This window comes from Botrytis deweyae (assembly GCF_014898535.1).
Source record: "Botrytis deweyae strain B1 chromosome Unknown BDEW_004, whole genome shotgun sequence".
Classification (NCBI taxonomy): Eukaryota; Fungi; Ascomycota; class Leotiomycetes; order Helotiales; family Sclerotiniaceae; genus Botrytis; species Botrytis deweyae.
Window position 1 is genome coordinate 583,215 of NW_024066211.1, and position 26,461 is coordinate 609,675.

At 43.5% G+C, this 26,461-nt stretch overlaps 9 protein-coding genes across 9 annotated transcripts; 2 read left to right on the plus strand and 7 right to left on the minus strand.

Moving 5' to 3' along the window:
- Window positions 1-793: 793 nt before the first annotated feature.
- EAE98_002182 (uncharacterized protein) lies at window positions 794-1,865 on the minus strand (the record flags this gene model as incomplete). The annotated part of the gene is made up of 2 exons (XM_038949801.1): window positions 794-1,429; window positions 1,599-1,865. 2 exons carry the CDS (start codon window positions 1,863-1,865, stop codon window positions 794-796), a joined length of 903 nt encoding a protein of 300 aa, XP_038813540.1.
- An 889-nt stretch (window positions 1,866-2,754) lies between these two features.
- EAE98_002183 (uncharacterized protein) lies at window positions 2,755-3,594 on the minus strand (the record flags this gene model as incomplete). The annotated part of the gene is made up of 1 exon (XM_038949802.1): window positions 2,755-3,594. The coding sequence occupies one exon, from the start codon at window positions 3,592-3,594 to the stop codon at window positions 2,755-2,757; it is 840 nt and encodes a 279-aa protein (XP_038813541.1).
- Window positions 3,595-5,866: 2,272 nt separating this feature from the next.
- On the plus strand, window positions 5,867-6,624 carry EAE98_002184 (uncharacterized protein; the record flags this gene model as incomplete). Its single annotated transcript, XM_038949803.1, has 2 exons — window positions 5,867-6,004; window positions 6,064-6,624. 2 exons carry the CDS (start codon window positions 5,867-5,869, stop codon window positions 6,622-6,624), a joined length of 699 nt encoding a protein of 232 aa, XP_038813542.1.
- A 2,659-nt stretch (window positions 6,625-9,283) lies between these two features.
- On the minus strand, window positions 9,284-12,165 carry EAE98_002185 (uncharacterized protein; the record flags this gene model as incomplete). Its single annotated transcript, XM_038949804.1, has 5 exons — window positions 9,284-10,597; window positions 10,648-10,925; window positions 11,005-11,361; window positions 11,411-11,488; window positions 11,544-12,165. The coding sequence occupies 5 exons, from the start codon at window positions 12,163-12,165 to the stop codon at window positions 9,284-9,286; spliced, it is 2,649 nt and encodes an 882-aa protein (XP_038813543.1).
- A 521-nt stretch (window positions 12,166-12,686) lies between these two features.
- Window positions 12,687-15,643, minus strand: EAE98_002186 (uncharacterized protein). Its single transcript, XM_038949805.1, has 6 exons — window positions 15,172-15,643; window positions 14,662-14,982; window positions 14,437-14,607; window positions 14,182-14,379; window positions 13,388-14,131; window positions 12,687-13,336 (listed from the first exon to the last, which is right to left on the minus strand). Exons 1-6 carry the CDS (start codon window positions 15,248-15,250, stop codon window positions 13,119-13,121), a joined length of 1,731 nt encoding a protein of 576 aa, XP_038813544.1. The 5' UTR covers window positions 15,251-15,643; the 3' UTR covers window positions 12,687-13,118.
- Window positions 15,644-16,326: 683 nt separating this feature from the next.
- Window positions 16,327-16,872, minus strand: EAE98_002187 (uncharacterized protein; the record flags this gene model as incomplete). Its single annotated transcript, XM_038949806.1, has 1 exon — window positions 16,327-16,872. One exon carries the CDS (start codon window positions 16,870-16,872, stop codon window positions 16,327-16,329), a length of 546 nt encoding a protein of 181 aa, XP_038813545.1.
- A 923-nt stretch (window positions 16,873-17,795) lies between these two features.
- Window positions 17,796-18,482, plus strand: EAE98_002188 (uncharacterized protein; the record flags this gene model as incomplete). Its single annotated transcript, XM_038949807.1, has 3 exons — window positions 17,796-18,198; window positions 18,267-18,361; window positions 18,444-18,482. The coding sequence occupies 3 exons, from the start codon at window positions 17,796-17,798 to the stop codon at window positions 18,480-18,482; spliced, it is 537 nt and encodes a 178-aa protein (XP_038813546.1).
- Window positions 18,483-19,852: 1,370 nt separating this feature from the next.
- On the minus strand, window positions 19,853-21,470 carry EAE98_002189 (uncharacterized protein; the record flags this gene model as incomplete). The annotated part of the gene is made up of 5 exons (XM_038949808.1): window positions 19,853-20,275; window positions 20,326-20,720; window positions 20,772-20,963; window positions 21,019-21,280; window positions 21,330-21,470. The coding sequence occupies 5 exons, from the start codon at window positions 21,468-21,470 to the stop codon at window positions 19,853-19,855; spliced, it is 1,413 nt and encodes a 470-aa protein (XP_038813547.1).
- A 3,505-nt stretch (window positions 21,471-24,975) lies between these two features.
- Window positions 24,976-26,400, minus strand: EAE98_002190 (uncharacterized protein; the record flags this gene model as incomplete). Its single annotated transcript, XM_038949809.1, has 1 exon — window positions 24,976-26,400. The coding sequence occupies one exon, from the start codon at window positions 26,398-26,400 to the stop codon at window positions 24,976-24,978; it is 1,425 nt and encodes a 474-aa protein (XP_038813548.1).
- Window positions 26,401-26,461: the final 61 nt, after the last annotated feature.

The following is a 26,461-nucleotide window of genomic DNA, read 5'->3' on the forward strand; positions in this document are numbered from 1 at the left end:
GATTTTTTGTCTTGTTGATGGAACCGATTCAATGTCGTAATGTGGGGACCGCGTATTGACTTGTTAGCCTAACCTTGGAAGTAGATTTGTGTAGTATTTGAATCGAGTTCGGTAAAGATAGGAAGTAAGATCGTTTAGGATGGACTTTTCAAGGAATCATATCAATATAATCGTGTACTTCTCTCTTGATTGGCCATGGTCTGCACGTCAAGTAGACCAAAGTGAGTGCTGAAAGCCATTTACTTATGCCTTTTATCCTAGAAAAAGCTCATGATCTTTGCCAACCGACCTTTCAGCCTTTCCTAAAGTTGGCTGGCTCTCATGTGCTACTTGGTCGGCTTTGTCTGGTCTAACTGAATTGAAGAGAAATGGCAAGTTGTCGAACGGAAATGGCGGGGGTTAAGGTAAGCTTTACATAATCATTGCGGCTTATATAATAATCAGCTCACTGGTGGCTCTTCATGGGTAGGTACTTCAACAGACAGCTAGTGTTTTGAAAATTACAATATTTGAGCGATTGAATGGATTTATTACTTTGAAAGTAGAATGAATTGGATGTTATACTACTGTATGTATTATTCCCAAGTGGTCGTTATGTTTTCATTCCTTGCTCAGTTCATCGAGTCTTTTACTGTTTGTTTCGAAGTGTGTGAAAAGGCTGCTTTTATACTAGAATGTGGCATAGAAATTGACTTTCTTACTTTCACTGTCAATGTCCTAGCATTGAGGAACTACGATGATGATATCACCGCCTCAACCCCATCTAAAATAGCGCACTTCTATTACTCACTCCTCAAAACCAATTCTTAACCAACTTCACCAACTCCTCCGGGCATTCCTCCGGAATATAATGCCCCCCATTCACCGCAACACCCTCCACCTTTCCTCCACAAACCTCTTCCCAGAGCCCTACTACATCCCCAAACTCACTTCCGCATGCACCCTTCTCACCCCAAACCACAAAAACATCACATTGAGTCTTCTTTCCCTCTTTCCTATCTCTTCTCTGCTCTTCAAGATCAATCGACGCCCCAGCCCTATAATCCTCACACATACCATGTACACCCTCTTCATCTCTCAACAATCCGTCATACACCTCTCTAGCTTTCGCATCCATGACAAATCCTTTGCCCACTCCACCTTTCCCTAGAAATTTCTCGGAAAAAAGGTTAGGATTCCCCAGAATTGCTTGTTCGGGGAAGGGAGAAGGTTGCGAGAGGAAAGGCCAGTGCCAGTATTTTTGATACCAGGTGTGTTTTCCTAATTTGTACATGGTTAGAGTGGGGAGAATATCTAGAAGCATAAGCTTTGTCACGGCTTCTGGATGATCTATGGCGAGTTGATGGGCGACACGGGCGCCGCGGTCATGGGCTAGGATTGAGAATTGCGGATAGCCGAGATGCTTCATTACGGCTAGAAGATCGAAGCCCTAGAGTATGTTAGTGAGTTTTGTAGAGTTTATGAATTGTATAGTATACAAAGAAGTTCTGACTCCGCAACCCTCGAATCCACCACCCATTTTAAAATCCCCAAAAGAACATACAAACACAAACACCCACAACACACCACAAAAACACAAACAAAACACAAAAACCTACCATAGTACTCTTACTATACTCCTTATGCTCCTCACTACCCTTCGGCTTAGAACTCTCCCCATACCCCCTCAAATCCACCAACACAAGTGAAAAGCGATCAACCAAATGCGGCGTAACCAAATGCCATATATGATGTGTTTGTGGGAAACCATGGACGAGAAGAAGAGGAGGGCCATTTTTGGGTCCTGTGAGGGTATGGATTGAGATATCGGAGCTTGTGGAGATGGATTGGGAGGTGAAGTTTGGGTAGAAGGTGGCGGAGGTCATGTTTGAGTGGTGGTGTGGTGGAAGTTTGAATGAAGGAATTGAAAGTGGGTTTATGTCGGATGTTGAGGTTCAATAGATATATATCGTAATGGAAATGAGAATGAGAATGAGAATGGGAATAGAACAGTATTTGGAAAATGCAATTGGTATGGTGATATCGAATTGCCAGGTGATTTGTAAGATATGAGGTTAGATTATGACGAATGCGGGGTAGTTATGGTGGGGGTAGACTATTTAGGCGTCCGGCTAGTGCATGAATTCCCTAAACAGTAGACCGCGATAAGCTGTTGATCATCATCTAGGTATGTACTCCGTACATCATGAGCTATACTAGGCTATTCTGTCATTTATCGGATTGTATTTTCTATATACGAGCATGCAGATAGTAGTAACCCCCCATTCACAGCTGAGTTTGTCCTAACACTTCAGATTCATGCATCCCTCACGAATGTGTTTCGAGGAAAACCATTATTCTTTTGTATGTTCATAAATTGTACACATTGATATTTATCTAGGTATGATGCTTGTAATAAGTCCGACCGACTGCCCTCATATCAATTCACATCAGAAATCCTCATCCATATTCGTTAGTCGTCAAACTCCAAAACTATGCTCAATCGCTCAAGATAAGTATCCGCTTATCAAGCTTTTCACGCGCGTCTCCTTTCCCCTACTCGCTAACCCTTTCGTCCCATGTAGATAGATACCACCATCTCATCTTAAAGTCATTCCGCCATACCCAGCCAGACATTATATCGTAACATTTATTGCATATCCTTCCGCCGTACCAATTGTATATCGCACCCTTCTCAAAATAGGAAGCATATCGTGATTTCCACTTCAAATTCCAAATGGACTCTCATAAAATCCCAATCCGTCCGCTTTCACCTCAAATCACCAATCCCATAACTCCAGCCGCAGCAGCCGCATATGGCAGACAATTCATCATGGTTGGTCTTGGAATCATTGCGCCCACTCCATTAGTCCCAATGACGAAGGTAGCAGTTGCGGCTCCCGTACCGAATTGTGCACATCCAGCGCTTTCAACAGCATTACAAGCAACACTACTCAAACTTTGACAGACGCTTGCTGCACTAGCTGCTGGCAACCATCCCCCACTGATGGTGCTTGCAGCCACAGTAACACCGCCATTTGCAGCCGAGATTGTGATTCCCGCGCCCATTCCTCCCTCGAGATCAACAGTACATAGCGCATAATTCTTAGCACAAGAATCCGTCGCGCTGGCACATGCTGCAGAGTTGACATAAGAAGTAGGTAAGATCGGGAATGGGAAATAAGCATTTGGAACGAATGTTCCCGTTGCAGTCGCAGAGACTGATGCTGGACTTGTTGCAGTTGCGACTGCGATAGTACCAGTGCAAGATGCGCCAACTGCACAACAAGCTATATTATGAGCAGCATCTGTTGAACATACTGCGGCTGCAGGACAACAAGCACCGCCATATGAATCTTTCAAAGTAGAACAGGAGTTGTAATTGCTGGGGCAGTTTCCGTTGCGTTTGAGGAGTTCGGGTTTAGGTTTTGAGGAAGCTGGTGAAGTATCTGGGAAAATAGTTTCATTTGATATTATAGATGATTCTGAGGAAATATCAAGGTCGAGGGAAAGTGGTGCATAGAAAGGTTCCGGCGGTGAGAGTAATGATGGAATCTGGAGAGCTGTGGTTGAGGTGAGGAGGGAGAAAGCGAGGAATGAAGAATGGTAACGCATTTTGGATCGTTAATGTATGGAGATATAGGTCTAGATTAACTTCAATGATTAGTATGAATATTAGGAATGTGTATAGAGAAGAAGAAGATCAAAATCGTCCGAGGAATGGAAAAAGAAATTTACCCGTTATATCAATCCAAGGTTCGCTGCCCAACCACCTATTTTATTGAAATCCCCGCCAAATGTAGCCAAAATTAACCTTATATTGCGCGATAGATATCTAGAGACTCAGATCTTGGAATGGTGTATCAATGGAAAGTTTGTTAAAACCACTCAAGATTTCATAGACTTTAAGATTTAAATATACGTATCAAGCGATAATGAAATCAGAATGTCTTCTCACCGAGTGCGCCAGCTGTTGCATTCAGGTACCAGATACATAATTATCTGCAGATATCGACCGTTACCACGGGGATAGTATTCGGTGAGGCTAGGATCGGAGGCGTTTAACCTTAATTCGAGTGGCTGGGGTGGATTGGGGAGATTCACCGCCTTGGGCAAAATTCGCTTCATTCACGTTTACCGTCAGTCGGGCATCAAGGGTCCAATTTTTTACTCAGCTACAATAACTTTTATTACATCAGGTACATTCAAGAAAGCTATGGGTTGAGTTGAAGGGTTGTATGCCACATGCTATAGCGATTTATGGAATGTTCTTTTTGGAATAACACTTCACTACTACTCAAGTCAATCATTTTACTGATTTACTAGACTGAGTCCGGAAACTGTTCGCGATGATATCCCTCAAGAATATTTGATAATCAATGACCTCGAGCGAGGCCAGTATTGCGAAATACCTACTTGCATCGTTCCTCTCCCATAACATAAAGGGTTTGAACAACTCAAGCACGAACTTGATCGAGGATGAAATAGCCAGCGAATCACTGCCCACTTGGTCATCAGCCTATCAAATGATGTCGACATCGACCTATCCCAAGAACGGGGCACTATGTTGTCTAATAATACTCGAGACCAGTTCGAGAGGTCAATCAAAACCACAGGTCTCTACGAACCCCTAGTTCCAAGTCACATACGTATTCTACGACTTGATGGCATAATTCACATAGACGAGCCGAATCTTGGCTATTCTGTCCAAATCCTTATTGCGGAACTAGGAAGAGTATACAATACTTCACTCAAAAGTGATTATCCAAAAAAAGAAGACCGCCCCATGCATCATACTATATTCTTCCATAAATCCTTGGACCATTACATACTTTCACATTTCCGTGGACCAGGTTTTAAAAGAGAAGATCCGACGAATTTTCCAAAAAGAAACCTCAAGAAAACCTTGAAACAGAAGTCATCTTAGTTGGCTAGCAATAGAAGTCAAGTTTCTCAATGAAAGAATGAGGGACCAAAATGGAAGAAGAAGACTAAGAATAAGAATAAGCATCCACCTACCCCGAAGATGAAAACCAAAGGAAAGTAAAGCTACCAACGCTACGAAACCGTTTTCTGGCATGTACTGCTCGGAAACCTAGAGAACATGCTCGAAGATAAATTCTAAATTATATCAACCACGACAGGGTAAAATAATGAGGAGGGTGAGGCTTTCTTGCGCATCTTTTTGAGCTGAGAGTAAACGTGGTAGAAGAAGAGGTATGAAGTGGAGTCTCTCGCCCTCGCAATGTCGTAGAAATTAAGGTCGACGACAGAATTAAGAGTTGCCCAGACGGAACCCTTATATACCAGCATTGGAAAGGATTTTCTTCTTCTCCCGCCTTCCATTACATAGATGAAGTTAGGACGGTTCACAACGCTGAATAAAAAACAACTTCGTGATGATATATTTGGTAAGTTGTTCTGTAGTTGACTTGCACTTCGTCAGTCAACAAAAGGTTTCATATATTTAGCCCAATCGATAGCATGGATAGTTATGTTGACCATATGTTCTCCAGATTAATCGGATGGCATCGATATGCGTTGTTCTGAAGAACTATACTCCTTTGAAAGCTATGTACTTAAATTAAAAACGGACAAGGGAGCACTCAAAATAAATGCATGATCAAGGGTCCTCTCCACCGTATCTTCACAGTCTTTATGAGTTGTATTAAATAATCGTTTACATTCACCGAATCTCTTTCAATATCATCAGTGAATTGCCAACTCCATTGCCTGAGCACCTTCTGGTATCTTCCTTTGACATACCCAATCAACCAGTCTTTCGTATAAAACCCCACTCCAACCTTTTCACATCCATCACAAAAAGGTCAGACTGGATAATCCCGAGAAGCGCAGGAAGATAACTCGTCGAAGAAGAAGAAAACAAATGGAGCTCGACACGTCGGACGTTGATTCTGAAGTACCGGAACTGGAAGAACCAGAACCGGAAGAACCAAAACCGGAAGAACTGTATGAATCAGCAGAGCCTCCTCTCAAAAGGAGCCGTGGTATTGATGATAGCATGGTAAGCATTTTTCCATTTTAATACTTCTATCACAATTTACTGACCCTTTAATTCTCCAGATCCTTGCGCATGGTGAACTTCTCAAAGCTTATCTGCGCATTCCATGCCGAATTTCCAAGAGAAATTCCGAAATCGATACTTGCAAAGAACTACTTGAAGGATACAAAGCCGAGAATATAATCCGACAAAACCAAGCAGATGTCAAAAAGCAAATGCGACATTTTGAAAACGACGAGGAGCAATTCGTGGAAAATTACATCAACCCTCTCATTAAACTACTTCGTGAACAACCAATGATCAAATGTGCTCCTGAGAATAAGGAAATCATGGAGTTGTATGAGAGACGTCATGAGCTGGAGGAATTGATACAGAGTTATGAGGAAGATCCCAATCTCATGGAGCATGGACAGGCGTTTTTGAAATACTTTCACGAGAGAGTCTTCCAGGAACATTTTGTTAGAGTCCAGGAGAATATTGATTGGTGTGAGGATGATATCGAGGAAAGTGAGAAGCTGCAAGTGGATTTGAGGATTATGTTGGTAAACTCGGGGATTATTTTGCGGGGGAGAGGTCTACCGATGAGACGGATAGATGATAGTGGAAACCCTATTCAGGATTAGCTATAGGTGAGTCTTATCACATTTGGCTTTTTATGTCTGTAACTTCGAGATACTTACATGTAAAACACAGCGGTTACCAGAAACAGTTTTGCGCCTTCTCTTCAGCCTCTAAGACAATGCGCCTACGTATTCAGATCTCCAAAAAGAACCCCCTCCACCAAAGTCGAGTCACTAGCATTTATTGAGCATCTCGGTAGTTCATGGGAGGATAATGATAACAAAGCTCTGAACTTTGATGCACCTCGACCTTGTTCTCGCTTGTTTTGGTGTGGTGTGATACGAGTGACGTTGAAGAATTATTTACATTTCCAGTTCTCTCTGCTCTCCCTTTTTGGAAAGAGGATATACACACAGTGTAAAAAAGAGCCCTAGAGTCTTCTTTAAAGGTTACAATTGCAAAATCGGAAATTTTGTTGCATATCTGAAATCCACGTTTCGAGTTCTGATCGTCGTCGATCAGGTCCAAATATTAGTTCTGGCCTGAAGATCACCAACGTTGGTATTGGCCAGACGATCCCATTGGTATTTATGTGAACCTCGACGTTGCCATTCCTGTCGACCTTGATGATGATCTTGCAACCGATCTCAGATGAGATATACAACAAAGCTCCTAATCACAACTAGTTTAACAAACGTACCTCCCTTCCAATGCAAGGCTGTAATAGAACAATGATTCCACTATAAAGTTTTGTTGCATATCTGAAGAAATCTACTCTAATCGCAGTCTCAATAACTACCACCATCCTCATCGATCAGGTTGAACCATTCTTCCTATCAAATCGACCGAAGGGCGATTACAAGCACTCATATTTAGCTGGACGAAGTAGTGAATGACCTAGGTACGTTTTCTCGTTTTGTTGCACATCTCAAAAAATATATATGCTAGCTTATTGCTAGCCCCATCAATAGTTCATTGCTAGTTCCAAATCACTTGCTAGCTTTTCACTTGCTAGCTTTTCACTTACGCGAAAGCCCATACACATCAGATATGCAACAAACCTTCCAAACTTACCGAACTAAGTTCTTTTGAACGAAGTAGTGAATCGACTACATTTTCTAAGGTTTTGTTGCACATCTCAAAAATTATATATGCTAGCTCCTTGCTAGCTCGATGCTAGCCCATCAATAGTTAATCGCCAACTCCAAAGTAGTTTCTAGCTTTTCACTCATGCGAAAACCAATGCGCATCAGATATGCAACAAACCTCGTGAAACTACCGAACTGAATTCTGTTGGGCGAAGTAGTGAATCAACTACATCTTTTGAAGTTTTGTTGCACATCTCAAAAATTATATATGCTAGCTCCTTGCTAGCCTACTCCTAGCCCATCAATAATCCATCACTAGTTTCAAATCACTTGCTAGCTTTCACTCATGCGAAAACGAATACGAGTCAGATATGCAACAAAACTTTTTGTACGTACCGCACATTCACAAGTGAATATTCTCGCCTCAAGCAGCACGTGGTTTTGATCAATCAGAATTCCAGCAAGAAAGTTTTGTTGCACATCTCAAAACTTATATATGCTAGCTCCTTGCTAGCTTGTTGCTAGCCCATCAATAATTCCTCACTACTTCCAACTTCATTGCTAGCTTTCACTCACGCGAATATCAATACATGTCAGATATGCAACAAAACTTCTGAGGTTTACAGCGTATTCACTAGAAGAAGTTCTCGTCTCAGGTAGGATGCGATTTCGATGGATCAGAATTTCACCGCGAACATTTTGTTGCATATCTGAGTTTGGGTAAAGGTGAAACATCTGTTGTGATGGATTCATCAAGATCAATGGAAGCTGGAGTTGCGAAGCTCCTATAGCTACTATCTCTATTAAGCAAATTCAATCAGACTTCAACCTGAACGTTGCCGATGGCCTTGAGAATCCAATATCAACCTTGCCATTGGATCTAGCAAAGTCACCCCACTCGCGCGCTTTTCCGAAATTCACATCTGGCGTTTATAATCTATTGGCTCCTGCCAAACTATGAGTTTGCGCTCGCTCTTCTATTGGTCCCAGAAATTTGATTACGTCAATTTCGAGATCGATCAGATGTGCAACAAAACGCGACGGGGGGTCTAGATTTGGATCTAAATTTGACTCGATTCACTTCCAGTGTTGAGTGTGCCTATCATACCTAGTTGCAGATACTACATTCATTAATATGTACTCTCATCTTGAGAAAGTCACAACTTCAATGGGTTAGATTTTGACAACTCAAAAACTTGTTCAAGGGACATAGATCTTGGCGATTCATTATTAGACAGTCCTTACTACTATAAAAATGAGGGTTATCGCACAACCCAAGCCCCAAGCCCCAATACCATATTCAATATCAATGGAAATCAGTATACAAGCTGTATCTCCCTCGGCTCTAGATCAACTACGATCACTTAACCACAAGCAAACACCTGAAGTTGATAATCACTATTACTGAATATTACTGATTGATACATACCTAAATACACAAAATGTGCAACAACTCTTCCAAGAAGATATACGCCAAACCAAACCAAACCATACCAAACTGACTTGGACCATATATTTCCATCCGTAAATCTACCCACAAAACCCACAAACCCCACAAATCTACATCCAATATTTTTCACCTGATTCAGCCCATCAATGAAGACCAGTACTCCCCCATCCCGGTATCCAGAAATTAATCACTATTAACAACCCTCAACGTCCTCCTCGGATTCATTACCACATTAAAGAAACTTGGTTCTCTATCCCCCAGTAAATCCTCCAAACTACTCGTAATACTCCCCGTGCTTCCTATACTCCCCATTCCCTTTCTATGACCTCTCCATCCCGCTCTTACACTCTCACTTCCTCCCATTACAACCCCCTCATCTTCTTCATCAATGGTCTGATAAGATGCTCCTCCCGGCATGATTCCGCCCCCAAAAACATACGTTCCACTCCCCCTTCCACTTGCCCCTCCCCTATCCTCATTCCCACTACCGCTACCGCTACCACTTCCTTCATTCCCCGAACTCGAAAGACCTCCCCCTTCAGATCTGACACTAGGCGTCTGTACCCCACCTGCGCCACTGATATCCGTCCCAAACGGTCCCAGCATCATCCCTCTATCTTCTCGACTTGATCCACCCGAGCCCCTAAACATTTTACCGGCAGGCACGAAAGCCGTTCTCTGTGACATCACCACATGATCTTTATAAAGGTTCAACTGTCTCCTATAAAGCCAGGTACAAAACGCCAGATATCCAGCTAGAAAAGCTAATGCAGCTGCAATGACACCTGCGATAATTGCTGCTTTATTTGGTCCTTTTTTGTCTGAGTTAGGAGATGAAGTTGGAGTAGAAGTTGAAGTTGAAGTGATTGTAGATGGGGATTGTGTTACTGTGAACGTAGGCGGTTTTCCCGTTGCTAAGGGACCGGCAGTTGCTGATCCTGCTGCAGGTATAGTCGCTGTCGCGCCTCCCAGTCCTGAGCCGCCAATAACAGATTGTACGATGTCAGGAACGGTATAACCTGTCGAGCCTTTAATGATATCGGAGTCTTGGTCCGATGAAGAGGAAGAGGAAAATGAGAGGGCTGTAAAGGAATTGGTCCATTGAAGTGACGATGCATTGAAGACATATACACCAGGACTATCACATGAGATATCCTGACCGACGTAGCCTCCAACGACTACCATCTGTCCGTCCCAGAGATTACAGGTATGACCTGCTCGAGCTGGGGGTAACGATTGAGACTGGTCTGTCATATCGACTTGGATCCAAGTGAAGGATGGAATGGTTAGAATCCACATATCGGAATACTGAGTTTGGTTACCATATGGAATGAGGTTTTGTCCTCCATATAAATAAACGTTAAAACTACTACCGTCGGGTGCAGCGGCAACGACAGCGCAAGGATCAACACGAATAGGAGGAGTTGTTCCAGAGGTAGCCTGCTTGTACCAAGTACTATTTGCGATATCATATACGTCGATAATGTTCATCTCCGTCTTGCACATGTTAGTTCTCTTGATATCATGGCTAGGGTTTCATGACTTACAAATGTCTCATTAGTGCCACCTGCAAGTCCAAGCAGCATTCCATCTGCTCCCCAGCCAGGAACATATACCAAGACACCATCAGCTCTCTCTGTAAAGCCAGCCTCATCTTGCAAGCCACCTTGCGTAATATTTCTGTATACACCACCGGAACCAGCTCCACTCGTAGTTCCCAATGAAGTCACTCCAGTATTTGTATATCCAGGATGAGTGAATTCTAGAAGACTCTTCAAATATATTCTGGCAATTTGGTTTGACCACCCAGGCGTCGTGTACATATCTGTGCACACCCAATATTAATCAGTAGCTCATTCATTGTCCATACCCACTTGAGCAACCGAGAGAAATGTGATGCTCACCCAAATGCCCCCCAAAATACCAACTTCTACCCAATTCTGGAACACTCAGCCCCGCACCCTCCGCCGCACGCTGAACATCCGCCGGTGCAGTGTCTGACCCATTCCCCGCCGATGTTTGTGGATTTGAAAACTCCGTCCAAGTCGCCGACGAGATGTCATATTTCCATGTTGCTACTGCCGCAGGAGAAGTTTGTGGACTATCTGAGAATTCTCCTCCATATAGAAATAACGAATCATATGTATGCCAGAGAGAGCCCATTGCTACTGCAGGTGGGCCTAATGGTTGTGGTAGGCCGGATAAAACTGGAGATGAAATTTGCCATGATTTTGTGAGATCTAATGTTACAAAGTCGTTGTCTGTAGAGGAATTAATACCGTGTCCAATTACTTTGATTGAGGCCCTTACTCCAAGTATCCGTAGTTTGCCCACTCTTTGTGGTCGCTTCTCCTCCATATATGTATAGTGTTCCATTGACATTCGCAGCTGAGACGTTCGATTAGTTATATCCACCAATCCAAGTGAACAAGCAAAAACATACTCATATGACTCCATCTTGTACAAATCGAAGTAGGACTGTCAGCCCTCCCCTCGATCATACTCCCATTATCCACGAATTCCGAGTCCCTTATAATGCCCGCATCCGCACCATTCCCCTTCATAACATTCGTGTTACTGTTCTGCCTGCCGGTGTACCCAAACGCAGGCACAACCACCGCAATCAGAAATGCGAGTAGTGCAACTCTCGGCATCGTAGAGAATGGTGTAGGGGGTGTATTCGAAGTCGCAATTGTACGTCTGCCACTCTTCCCAATCTTTGCTGCCCTCGACTCATCATGTGGTTCTTTCCTTCCTCTCTTTTCTCCTGAAACTGGCGAAGTTGGTATATTTGTGGATATTCCATTCCACGTACTTCTTATCCTCAAATCGGCCCCTACAGCTGCGAATTCCCCTCCTAGACTCCCAACATCCACCCTTTCAATCACCTCATCATCTAATCCCTCTTCTCTAAACCTTGACCTTCTGACCGTCCTGATCTTCTTCCCAGTGAATTCATTCGCCCTTTCGAATTCGCGCGATTGATCTGCCACATTTGTTGGGGCAGCAGGACCGCGAAAGGGTACATGTATCGTCTTCGACCGATCAATTGTAAAACCGCCCATCTTTGTTCGTTCCTCCAGCCACCAGGTCCCTAGAAATCTTAAATCTCCGTAAACTCGTAGGACTGTACCCAGAATCGCGATTTGTATATGAATTCAAGGCCCAAAAGGTGTAAGCAAGAAATGGTCAATCAATCTCAATCAAATCATAAAACATGCAAAACACAATTGGTATTTATCATAAAAGCCTCCTCTCATGGAGAAGTCGAGTTAAGGAAATTGATGTATACCAAATAATATCTCTCTAGATATCCAAACAGACCAATATCTTACTATAATACCTGCATATGATAATCGTCCAACTTCCTCGACTTCATCAAGATTCTTACATCATACTTCACGCGTGGAAGCTTTCAGGCTTTTCGGCCACTAATCAGTTAGATATCCCCTGCAAATGTACCCTATAAATGTGGTATAAGATTGGTGAATCCACAGGGATTTCAATAGCAATATTCAATATTGATTGGTGAGAGTGTGTGGCATTTGGAGAGAAAAAAAGCAGGTTCTGTCTGACAACGATTGAAACGTCCTAGCACTAGGGGATAAATTCATAAATGAAGGGGCCGATAAACTCAGATAAGCCTAAAAAGGAAGTTCCTTATTGACCTGACCACTACTACACCTTTTCCATATCACAGTTATTGAATATCTGAAGATATATAACAATTCTGCCATTCACAATCAAGAGATCATTCATTGATCAAAACTATCAATCATCAAAATCATCAATTCATTCATCCTACGACTAAAAAATAGAAAATTAATTTTTTTCATTGCCCTCATTGATCATGTAACCATCCAACCCTATCCTAATCCATAGGAAGATTCACGCCCACCAACTTAAAGAGATCCGTTAATTCGCTTTCGATTCGAGATATTAGACGCCTAATGATGTGGTGGTACAAGTTACAGCCTTCTGCGCTGCAAGTTGAGTCATTATAACCCATTTAATAGGTTTACAACTCCTCCTTAATAGCATGTCCAGCCTTTTGTGCTGCTTCACCGGCACGATTGGTAGCATAGGTAGCGCCCTCCTTGACAGCATCGGCAGCCTTCTCGCCTTGGTAAGAAGCTTGCTGTTTACCGGAGGCAGCGCCGATGGAGAGTTGGTTAATAACCCATTGTGCACCGTTAGAGAGTTTAGCCCAAAGAGTACCTTGTGGTGTAGTGGTGCCTGAGTATCGTTAGCGGTCAATCAGATTCAAGGAATGACAAAATTTCTTACCATATTTGAAGTAGTTGGCTTGATTACGGACGAAAGCAACAAGTTCATTCTTAGTGCTTCCTTGTGGGACAGGGACACCATAGCTATCAAGATAAGCCTTCAAGTCGGAATCAGACCAAGTCTCGAATGTGGCATCCTTAGCAGCATCAGTTTGTTGAGTGAGATAAGATGTGACGCTAGCATATGCAACACCACTGGATTTGGACGCCTGAGCATAAGAATCTTGTGCAGCGCGAACGAGTTCATCACGGGTAGCTCCAGACTTCTCCGCTGTCTTCTTAGCGGCAGCATCACCAGATGAAGCTAGGTAAGCCTTCAAGTTGTCCAAAGTCCAGGTGTCAAAGGTCCAAGCAGACCATCCTGTAGCAGCCTTGTGCTTGTGCAAACGGACAGCAGCAATGATATCGTCCTTTTTTCCAGATGATGGGACGGGGACACCTCTGGCATCAAGATAAGCTTTGAGGCGGGATTCGCTCCATGATCCAATAGCAGCATTGAAGGCATCTTCAGCCTTTAGTTGAGCATCATCAGTAGCCTTGGCAAATTGATTTCCTGCAGAGCTAGTGGCAGCACCGAAAGCGGATGCTCCAGAAGAGCTTGCCTTGCTTGCAACGCTCTTAGCAGAAGCTGCAGCAGTGTCTCCTACAAGTTGAGCCTTGTGCTTACGAGCGATAGCCAGCAATTCATTTCTCTTGCTTCCTTGAGGAACCTTGATACCATTCTTGTCGGCCCATTCCTTGATTTCTGTACCTTGTTAATTGGTCGGTCATTAGAGAAGATAATATCGGACTTACGAGAATCAGACCAGGCACTGAGAAGCTGCTCACTCAATGTCTCGGTAGCAGCTGAAGCTGAAGCAGAGGCAGAAGCTTGAACATCCGCAGTTTTGAGACTGGCAACACGAGCATTACGGCGTACACTAGCAATCAACTTGTCACGAGTGGATGGTTGAGGTGCTGGAATGCCATGGGTATCGAGAAATTCCTTGAGATCTGTGACAATATTAGCGTTTGTATAGATAAATGTGTATTAGCATCTTAGCAACGTACCTGACTCAGACCAGGTTTCATAAAGCCAGTTGCCGGGGTAGGCAGCAGTCTCGCCGGCCTTCTTGGCAATAGTGTCATAGTTGGAACGAATCTTTTGAAGAAGAGAATCTCTCTTCCTTGGGTGTGGAACGGGAATGTGATGGTAATCAGCAAATGCCAGAAGTTGAGAATCTGTGAGGATGTTAGTCAATGCTCGAAAGCATCTTTAGCCATTGGCAAACTTACCAGTCCAGGAATCAAAAACCCAATCTCTAACACTTGACCAAGCATCTTCTGCTTTGTCTTCCGCCTCGTACCAGTAAGCCTTGACTTGAGAGATCAAGCCATCCTTATTTGCCTCAGCAGTATCCTTAGTCTCAACACCCTTCTGTTTCAAATAAGAGTTGAGCTGTTTCGTATCCCAATCACTGTATGGCGAGGCAACCTTTGTCTGCCAGTTCTCCTTCACCAAGTTTTCCAAATCTTTACGATCGGCAGGAGTTGGGTATGGAACATTGTTATCGGAAAGCCATCTCTCGAGTTCGGTTTCATGCCACTTGTTGTAGACTAGAAAGATGATGTATTAGTAAAGGGAATAACTAAACATAGGTAGGACGATATAGACATGGGAAGTGATGTGTGCGAGCCAATCCAATGTCTAAATCAATGATTTGATATCGTCTGAAGCTTCCAAAACACGAAATATGGCAAAATGAGGATGATATCAAACAGAATGGATGAAAAGGGGAAACATACCAGCCTTGCTGAACCAGCTACTCGCTACCGTAGCTTCTGCTGCCAAACCCAACACCAACAGCTTTGTAAAGAACTTCATCCTGTATGATGAGTTCTACTATTCCCTCTTACTCTTCTTGTCTTGAACTTCAAAGTTCTGGGTATCGTTGCAAAAGAAAATGAAAAACTTCACAAGCAATTCGTGGTATGATTTTGAGATTTTGGAAGAGGAGCAGGATTGATGGTAGCAGGAGAAGTTATGTTGTTGACGTTGCACACAATACCTACCTAGTATGTGGCTGGAGCAAAGCTTCCGCAAAAGCAAGAAGGAGTGACGTAGCTTTTCTATGCAACCAATGAATTTCGGGGTGAGAATCAACAAAGAGAAGCTAAGGAATTTTCTTCCAAGGTAATTGGTTCATTTCATTAGAAAGTCGTGGAAAAATCTAGATTTCCCTCTAATGGAAAAGTTGGAAAAGATGGGAATTTTAGCACGCTACCCATCCTTTTTACGCCTTTCTCCTCTCATCTTCGCTGGGAATCCAACTGTTTTGTTTTGTTGACGTTGATGTCATATTGTCATAATTGTCATACCAGGATGATGTGCGAGAGATGTGGCTTGAAAAGGCCCAGAAGGGGTGCACGGACCAAGATATATATTCGCCATCTCGGATAATGTGGGGTAGCTATGGATGAGAGCTGTAAAGATTACGTGTGTGCGGAGTGAAGTCTGAAGGAAGTGAAGTCTGAAGGAAGTGAAGTCTGAAGGAAGTGAAGTCTGAAGGAAGTGAAGTCTGAATGAAATTTACCGTGAGGTTTGAATGAACTGCGAAGAATGAAAAAACGTAATCGGACTAATAAGAGTCGAAATCATATCAATTGAATGTTAATGATAATTTCAATCACCAATCATCATCTAATAAGCTAGTACCGGCACATCCATATTGCGAAACATGATATTCCTGTCTGATGTGGGAAATACATAAAATTGAAATTCGATTTGAAATAATATCTATACAGAATCTTGAAAGGAAAACATCTTCGCCAAACATAACATAGCATTAACTTCTTATCTGCTCCTACATGACCTATCAACAAATGATTCATTAGCTTCAAAACATGAACTGTGATCAATTTCACGAACTCACCATATCAAAGCTCCTATCAATCTAATCCTTAGGCCTTCTGTGCGCCTCTGTCATGTCCCTTTTTGAACTCCCTGTTATGCTTCTCAACCTCAGCTTGCTTGCTCGAACTCTTCACACCCGGCTCGTCTTCAGAATGAATCTTGGGCGAAGCTCCGTTGACGCTCTTCTCCTCTGGGTTCTTATTCTTACCTCCGTTCTCCTTGATAGAACCGCCTGTAGGACTGGATCCAGTCTCCTTTGCTTCCTTCGATCTTGATCCTCCAGATTGTGCTGATGCATCTTCAGGAGATTTTGGACCACCGGAACCGCCTTTCGTTGGGCCGGCACCAGTTCCTTGTCCCTCAGATACTGGCTCGGGACCGGGATGCTCTGCATTATGCTTCGTATTGTTTGAGGCACCTTGGTCTTGAGGATTCTCAGCCATTGGGTGGCCCTTTCCATCCCCATAGCCCTGAGTCGCAGCTCGGAGTGGTGTAGAAGAAAAGGCTCGAATAGAAGCCGGTTGTCGGCATTGTATGGTCCGGATGGAGGCCATTGTGCGGCTAGCAGAATGGAGGCATCGAATGGAAGGCATGGTGAGTATAGTAAATTGAAAGGTTGGGTATAATAAAACACTTGAATTGTTTACTTTGCGAATGAACAATGAATGAGAAATATTTTCAGAAAGAGAGACAACCTACCTGTAAACAATGGACCATACTATAACATTTCGATCTGTACAATAATGACGAATTAAGTTCCATCGTTCGATTACATCATGACATTGGCCTTTTGCCTTTGATCAGCTTGGACTCCGCTTGGAGTCGGCCTGGCAGCTTTTCCGCAAGGTTTGTCGAGATCAATTCCAAAAAGGCGGGGTTGGCACGTGATAACGCTAATATTCTCGGTACGGCACTACATTCCTTCTTTCCTCTTCTGTATTATCTCAAAACTAGAAATCCTTTAAATTCTTGATTGTCCCTAATCATTGTATCTAGGACATGATGGTTAGTGACCCACTTATCACTGCCTATCACTGAGGAGCATGCAAGTCATCATCCAGATTGAAAGAGAACGGAGAGATATGAGAATGATGCTTGGAGACACCAAAAGTAAGGTAGTCTGGGAAACCAGCAACCACGAGCTAATTGCTCGTTTGTATGTTTGTACACTCTTCCCTGTAGTTGGGGATATGAGTTGATCTTCGGTTCCCACACTTCGAGCGAAGTAGGAACTACCAGGTAAAGTCGAACGATAAAGTGTCCGGCGTATTGTCAACTGGGGGCGCGGTTATAATTTCCTTGTGCCATCGAACTAGATTTAAGGTCTCTCTAGATCAACACTCTGCTAATTTCGTCATGGCTTGTATGCAAGGCCGTTGTACGATGTGCAATATCATCCACCTGCTACTGTTTTAGCATCCAACCTTATCTTCTGCTAAGGAAATCCTTCTCTCCATCACATGTTACATGTCAATTTTCTTAACATTTTTCTTGCGTTCCATCAAAGAATGCCATTATGAAGTTTTCATGCATTGCTGTCATTACCATTGCTGTTAGCACAGCCACTGGTGCTTATATTGACAATACACTCGCCGATAAAACTGCAGTTGACAGTGAACTCTTCAATGACACCACTTATGGACATCAAAATTCCATAGTAACTAGGAATGATACTACATCTACGAACATCACAACATTAGACAGCTCATCCAACGATGAAGATGCAGCTACCGAAAGCATAGAAGCAGAAAAAGAATACGAAGAAGAAGCTGCGGAAGTCGCTGAAGATATTGCATTAGATGTCCAAGATGACTTAGAGGACAACAAACCCCTTCCACCCGGTAAACTATGTGCTACACGTCGTAAGCCTCGATGCTGTGAATTAGGCGGGAGATTGTACAAAGATGGATGCGAGCGTCGTAAGTGATCTGCCACTTTAACCCTTTGAACATCCACGTCAAGAAAAGCTATATTAACTTCATCCCAGTTTCGCTGCCACTCCCAGCCAATCGCAAAGAATTCCGAAGCACATGTGAGGATATGAACAAAGTCGCTTATTGCTGTAAGAATTCCATCGACATGGTACGTTGTATTCCAGCCTGTATTACTCCATTATCTTCCCGTCTCTGAACATCAGCTTACCATATTCTCTTTATATTCGTAGACACAAATAGGGGTCATGTGTCGCAAAGCAAGAAAATAAATGGACACTCTTGGAAACTTGGACCAGGCGTGGGTATAGAAAAGGTGTTCAAAATGAAAGAGGTTTATTGTAGCATAATATAGATTTGAATACAATCTCCACAACTCCAAAAATGCATCCATCTTGTCATGTTTAATGTGGTCAACGTAACTTATTGAACACCACACTATTATCCCATTTTCCCAAGAGCTCCCTTTCTCTTAAATATAGATTTTACTTGAGATCGCTCTATCAAGTCACGATGAAGCGAATGTTTGAGCTGAGAAATGCATTTGGAATGAAGTAACAAATTCATTATGAAACGAACATCCGAAAAGAGACAACGATCCGACAAGATTGAATCACTTTAAAAACAATTCAACCATGCAATCATATCTGAGTCTCTACAGCGCTTTGAACATTTTACACAATCCCAATATTCGAAAGGACTCTAGGTCCTGAATACCCCAAAGATGGGAACGCTTAGAATTTGTTCTTCTCTGACAATCCCAGACTACAAGCGCGCGCAGTACAACCAGCACAGAAGTCATTTCACAGCAGCCATATAAACAATAATCAAACGAATTGGAATCCCCAATACACTCAAACCAACAGAAAAGAACCGAAAAGAAAACTTTCCACCATACATCAAAGACACGATTAAAATTATTTATTTGACTATCAGATTCATAATACATGCGCCAATCGGCGTGACTTTTGTAGACTTTTGCAGACCTTTGTAAACTTTTGCCCGTCCGCCTGGTATCCCACTCTCTTTTTGATCTTCCTTCTATTTCTTTAACTCTTGTGCGTGCCTGCTCCTGATTTTGGGGGCTAGCTGTACCAGTAACTAGCACCTTCTAGTTATACCAGACCATTGTTGTATTCCTTCTATTCTTTTATCAAAAAGCATTTTTTCCCCCGAAAATATAATAGACATTTCTAGTCTAACTCATATAATAATTGTAGTTCAAAAGCAAAACAGTTATAGTTCAACAACTGTAAATATGACTTTTGGTGAAGAGTTCCGGTGGAACGCACGCGATAACTTGTGGCCTGGTGCGTGGTGCGTGTGAAGAATGACCGGGATACATTAGGTCTCGAATTTCGTACTCCGGGTATATAGTTGAATGTTTCAGGAACGACGGCGTGGACTTAATTTGGTCATCCTTCATGCTTTTCGCGGCACTACTCGAAATCCTCAATTGATGAAGTCAAGGTAGATGTGTATGGCACAAAGACAATTCGGCGCGACAGGTGCACTTGGCGTGAAAATCTCATCCCTTCTTCGAGATCCTCTCGTCGAAAGTTTGATCCAGGACTCCGCGGCTCGATATTACCAAAACTTATGCTTGGTCTGATATTATTACCCCCCTCCTTCCATTTCCACCTTAGACGGAATTCGAGTTATCTGCACAACTGAAGGAACTTGATCCTCCAGCTGCACTATAGGAGTCGATAATAGCAACAATCGATCCATAGGTACCAGCAACCATCAAAAACGTTCCGATGGTAATGACGAAAATGCTCCAACAGCACATGAAGATCCACGAGTGCGATCTTTGGGTATTTCTGAGGCCCCAGTTATCGTAAAACCACATGATGCCAAATGGTTGGAAGTTGAAAAGAGTTCCGAAAAGAGCACCGATAAGGGAGATAAGACCGCCGAAGATTGGAATTGCACTTGCGATAACATAGGCGCAGATAATGACGCAGAAAGTACAGCCGAGCCAGACCATCCAATGGGTCATGGAGTTGACAGTAAGATGCTTGGATCCACGGAGGAGACGAAGGAAGAGGAATTTTGCTGGAAGCTGTGGGAGATGTTAGAGAGGAAGAGATGAGAGATGAGCGCTGTACTTACATGAGAAAGCAAGATGGTGCTAACCAAGAGACCAGGAAGAGCAAGACCGTAACAGACTTTCTTCATTGTATCACCTGCGGAACCGAGAGCAGGTGACGCGACGTAAGAACCACAGAAGTAATAGACGACAATACCGATTGCAATGTACATAGCCGTGATGAAGCCTTGACTGATATACACTGAGCGGGTATAACTCCTTGGATTGCGCATCTCAGAGTGAATGTTGAAGTAACCAGGAGTTCCAGCGAAAGAGAAAACAAGCGAGCCACAAGCAGAGATAGCATCAGTGAATGATGGAGAACCGAAAAGCTTGAAGTCGGACTTGTAAGGACCTGTTGTAACAGGAGCGTCGGCTGGTTTTCCTTGAACGCCAACAGCGATTGTGAGGGTAAGAACTTGCACGTGTTAGTCGGGAGTTTTCCCACAATGACGGCCGATTGACTTACTAGCAGTGATAATACCAGCTACACCAATCCATGCAAGCCAGGTGATCTTGCCTAGGGTTTGGATGCTGGAGAAAATGAAGGCAATGATAGCAGCGACAACCACAAACACAGCAGTGCAAGTAGCATGAGTCGATAACGCATTCAAGGCGATTGAAACACTGAGCATACCAGATGCAGAGACGAAAACCCAGACTAGATGAACTGGTCAGAATCAAGCTCATCCATACAACCAAACGGGGCTACTCACAAAGAAAGAATGCAGCACCAACGATCTCACGAGCAACATTTCCATAAATGATACCAGCAACATCTTCAATACCGTACACTTCTGGATGTCTTCTCTTGAACACTCCAATCATGTACTGTGACCATCCCGTGATCGTAGCCATGGTGAGGACACATATGATACCGGGAATCATCCCCAACGTGTCAAAAACAGCTGGAATTGACAGAACACCAAGACCTAAGTTGGTCTTGAGCATGAGGGCAGTCGAACCCAAAGCGCCAACCTGAAGATAATTAGCAACCATACACTTTCGTAGGTAATTCTGTACATACACCTCGATAATTTGGTCCATCTTCATTAATCTCACCAAAGACTGCGTCATGAGTCACATCATTATTTGCTTCACTTTTTTGGCTTTTGTTGTCGTAGTCGCCCTGTTCAGCCTGGCGTGAGAATTGAAATTGGTCGGCCATTGCTCCCGTGTTCCAGAGCTCTGTTTGCAAAATAAGACAAGTTGCAAATCGTGAGAATTAAGACGTAGATGGTTGTTGAATGGGAAGAGAAGTCTTTTTCAAAAATATGTCATTTTCTAGGCGGATTATATAATGGATCTGAAGCATTGAGTGCGCAGATGGGCTTATGTAAGCTCGGATCAGATGGAATTCCAAGCTCTATCCAATTACCAATTGGCTTGACTTTGATTTAACATCGAGTTGTTGTGAAAATGTGGAAATGTTAGTGACATACTATAATTAAATGGAGCGCGCTATTATTCACAATATCAATAAAGTGGATCTAGATCGTACTATGACTAAATCCAAAGAAGTAAAGACTCCTGAATTAGCGAGGCCAAGCGAGCATTGGCAGATGCAAAAGAACTTTAAGAAGACTTGGTGCAGACTTCTAATCTGGGGCCGCTCATGCACGACTCGAAAGTCCTTCCTTTTCCCCGCCACGGCGCTATTTGCTCAAGGCAATCCCGAATATTCTAGCAGGGTACCTCGCCGAGAACGGAGGTCCAATAGAAAGTGTGGGGAATGCGTTACAACAAACTTGAAGAAATATTTTAGCATCCATCTCTCAATTGACGGAAGTCGGCGCATGGTAGATCCTGCAATCGGCATTTAACTCTTTGATACACCATATGGGGGCACATTGGATTGGACCCTTCTTGCAGGCATGAAAAAATGAAGAATCATGGAGCAAAATACCTTCAATATTTGCAAACTTAGGTACATATTTCCCAGTGTTGAGTACTTTGGCAACTGAATTTCGCTTGTAATGGCTCTAACCAATGTGTCTACCCCCTTTTGCAATCCGGGTCCCTTGATCGGACAAGAAAAAAGATGGCTAGTGTGTGCAGAGGTGACTTCGAAAAAGATTTTGCAAATTACGTAACTTGACGCAAGTTGGCAAACTATATTTGCCACTAGTATTGCAAATGAACGACATCGGAATACCCGACTTTTTGGATTGTCTATTTATCTGCTCTTGAATCATCAATATCAATCAATTAGACTTGTAATTTATTCCTGATTATATCGTAACATAGATGTTATTTATATGATTTGTTTGAGACACTTCGAACACCGAATTGACACCAGCGCAATGCATCTCTTTTAATCAATGGGGGCAGTAATCAGCTCTCGAATCTCCTGAAAATGTTCACGAAAAGACGGTCAATCAGACTCCCAAAAGGCCGGAAGCGCTCCGCGTTCGCTCACCGCAGTCGCAGCTTTCTCTCGTATATTGCTCTCTAGGAAGCACTTCCCTGTATGCAATGATCCGCACCCAAAAAGCACTCCCGTCTGCAGGGTCGCTTCTCTCTTCACAAGCTGATTGTTCTCGAATCTCGGCTGACTGTATGGCCCACTCGCCCAAGACCGCATTAAACCTGCCAATTCTGACACATTCGCAGCTTCCTCACTGGAATGTCACCAGACTACAAATTTGGTGCTTGGTCGAAGCCAGTGGCCCACTTACCCCGGAATACGAAGGAAGGACTTACCATTTCCAGCATTCTGTGCGGCATGGTCGTCTATTCAAGGAATAGAGAGTCGAACATTGAGATTTAGCGATTTACAACGCACTTGACTCGCCGCAGACGATATTCTAGGCCCCATCAAAGAAAGTATTTAGTAAGATGTCTATGTGGAACTTCCCCAGACACGTTATGCCAAGAGTATGATCAGATATCTGGATTGGTTGCCCTGACCCTGTTGACAATATCTTGAGAGTGCTTTAAACGTTACAGGTGTCCAGAATACTCTCGGACAACGCAGTTAGCACATCTGGAGTCCCCATATTGCTAGTTTGAGGGTACCGCTTGGCTCTTCGATAAACTGCGGAGTGTAACACGCAGGATGACGGGAATTCTCGGTAAGAACGACAACGATATTGAGATCCCTTATGGTCATATAGAACAGTCCCACTCCACCAGTTGCTGTATCCAAGGCCTTCTCTTACCAAGCTCATTGATGCCACCGAACCCCCCGTATAATTCTAGCACAGCATATGCCATATTATCCACGGCAATGAGTAGCCACAATTCTGAAGTTACTTGGATTGCCATCCACGATGCATTCTAAAGACCCGACTTTGAAAGGACCATGGGCGCAATGTACCTTTTTTCTCCACATTCAAACCGGCATCAAGCCTGGGAGTGTATTTGGTGATCAACATTGAACTAGGTCTCAAATGAAGTGTTATGGGGTAAGTTTCGTAACTAGCATACCTCCATGCCTGGCAAGGGAATTCAAGTGGCACGAGTAGTAGCAGGGATACGAACGAAGTTGATATCTGCTCCAGTATTCTTGTCGATTTGCTTCGTGGTATTCTATGTAGCATATAATACCTCGTGAAGGTCCCCGCTTCCAGCTGCACTGGCATTTTTCCACCGTGTCGATTCGTTGACGAGATTCTGACAATGGGTAGCCCAAATTCTTGTATAAGTGGTCAACTCTTGAACGAGCCATTCGCACAGTATATGCCCAGCAGCACTGGCCACTAAGCTTTCAATTTCACCCCAGTGGCTCTAGAGATATTCGTATTGTCGTAATTGTACTCTCCGAAGATATCTCTTTAGCAGATGCAATCTCTCAACCACTTGATCGTGACTTTCTTCTCATCGCGTTTCTCGGCTCCTGCTTTGTTCAATTCTCCCATACAGTTGTAATGATTGAAGTCGTCTATTTCAGTATTAACAAAGAAGGAGGAAAAATGTACTTATAGTAGCAGATGTTTCTCGTAGAAAGTGGGGATCTGATATCTGATAGACAAAATATGGGCCCGCTGTCAACGCAAGGCGTAAGATGTGATTTGTTCCATGATGGCGGAAGACAAGAGCACCTAAATATAGTGTGCTGCTGCTCCGCATCCTATTCCAGAGTGTCCGATCGAGTTTAGCTTTGAAGAGGGTGGATTTTCAAGGAAAGTCTTGATTCAGTATTTGGTGAATCGGGTAGTAATCCGAAAAAGATGTTTATCATAACTTTAGTCAGTTCGCCAATATTTTCGCTTATCCAAACACCATCACTGGCACCTACGTAGGGACGAATATTGTTTAAGGAGACATGTGAAGTAAGGTTTCTACGTTGGCCCTAAAGTTTGTACCCGAGGGGCCAGGTACATGTTGGCATGTGGAATCATGGCCATGTATACACCCAGCCGTAGCATCAGGACAACTATTCCAGAAGGTCATCAAGACACCGTCAATGAGAAAAAGAGACTCACGCATGTGCGCATCTACCAGCCACAAATTTGTAAATCAGTAGTCTTGTAACATAAACTCATAAATTTCATCTTATTCATTTAACTCCATAGCTTTCGTTGAAGCGCATCGTTGATGATGCTTATATGCTGGTATGCTCTGCTCTAAACGCCTGTTTCCATCCCATTCCATAGTCCCAGTTGCACAATGTTGAATTTCCCCTTGCTCCCTTCATCCCTCCAATATTTGTACCAGCTCCAGCCGGCCCATTAAGCAGGAGCTGTCCCACTAGTCCCCTTCCAATACTTCGATGGCACAAACGGCATCTTGGTAATCTTTGCCTTTCTTTCCTTGCCTCTAACCACCACACCTACATCAGTGCCTGCCTTATGGAACCCATCTTTAATGTACCCCATCGCGATATTCTTGCCTAATGTTGGACTCGGACATCCACTTGTGATATTTCCGATTTTCTCTCCCTTATCGTTAACGATATCTGCGCCTTCACGAGCAGGTGCCCCTTCGACTATTAGGCCAATTCTTCTTCTTTCTACTCCACTTCCACCTTTACTTTTCGGAGTAAGTTGCTTGAGAATGATTTCGGCGCCGTGGAAGCCTCCTTCCGTTCTTCTCTCCTTTCCTACTACCCAACCGAGAGCTGCTTCTACTGGCGTCGTTGTATCGTCTAGATCATGCCCATATAAACACATACCAGCCTCCAATCTCAAACTATCTCTCGCACCCAACCCCGCCAATTGCAGTCTTGTCTCCCCAGCGCTCTTCAATAAAGATTCGGTGACCATCACCGTCTCGCTCTCTGGTATTGATATCTCGAATCCATCTTCTCCCGTATAACCACCCCTACTAACCAACAAATTCCCAGAAATCGACCCATCAGCCAAACGAATCTTTATGAACCTCGACTGTCCAAACAAGAAATTTTCGAACCCTCCCTCCTTCATCTCCTCTGCCAAAAGTTCCTTCAATATTTCCTCACTCTTTGGCCCTTGCAGCGCAATTAATCCCCAACCATCGAGCACCTCCCATCCGACCTTCTCTCCTCCTTCCTTGGTGAACGCCTCTAATTCCTCCCCTAGGTATTTTAAATCCTTCTCTCTACAGCCTGCATTTGTAACAACATAGAATAGTTCCGGTCCTAACCTCGTGATAATTGTATCGTCCACAATCCCTCCAGTTCCAGGATGCAATAAACAACTCAACCCTCCCTGATGCAAAGCCAAATTTGCGATACTAGCCGGTGTGATCCTCTGCAAAAAAGCAGTTGCACCTGGTCCCTCAAACCGATGTTGAACCATATGGCTCACATCGAAAAGACTGGCATGCTCTCTCGTGAAATGATGAGAGGCGCTCACCGAGAGTCCAGAGTATTGAACTGGCATGTAGAAACCACCAAAAGGAACCATCTTTCCACCATTGGAAATGTGCAGGTCGTAGAGAGGGGTTTTGCGAAGTTCAGTAGATGAAGAAGCAGACGAGGCATGGCGAATTGACTTCTGCTTTCTTGTCGTTATGGCAGATATAGGAAATCGAGCAGCAGTATTGAATGATGAGGGGGAAGTCGCTGCATAGGTCTCTCGTTGGAGAGCTGTCGAAAGCTGACGAGAGCGTCCTGGGACTGTGCGGTTGATCAAGGCAGCATCATAGATGCTTGCTACAGCTTTGAATCGTCTCATTATGAATCAATTACTACTTATCAAAAAGTTATATGGTTGAAAGGTATGGAGGCTTTTGTTG

Bases quoted from the DNA above. Each gene is read 5' to 3' on its own strand.
- EAE98_002186 (XM_038949805.1), bottom strand. From the start codon at position 15,250: ATGAAGTTCTTTACAAAGCTGTTGGTGTTGGGTTTGGCAGCAGAAGCT. The intron at 14,608-14,661 runs GTAAGTTTGCCA...ACATCCTCACAG, and splicing joins GGTTTTTGATTCCTGGACTG to ATTCTCAACTTCTGGCATTT. The intron at 14,380-14,436 runs GTACGTTGCTAA...ATATTGTCACAG, and splicing joins TGAAACCTGGTCTGAGTCAG to ATCTCAAGGAATTTCTCGAT.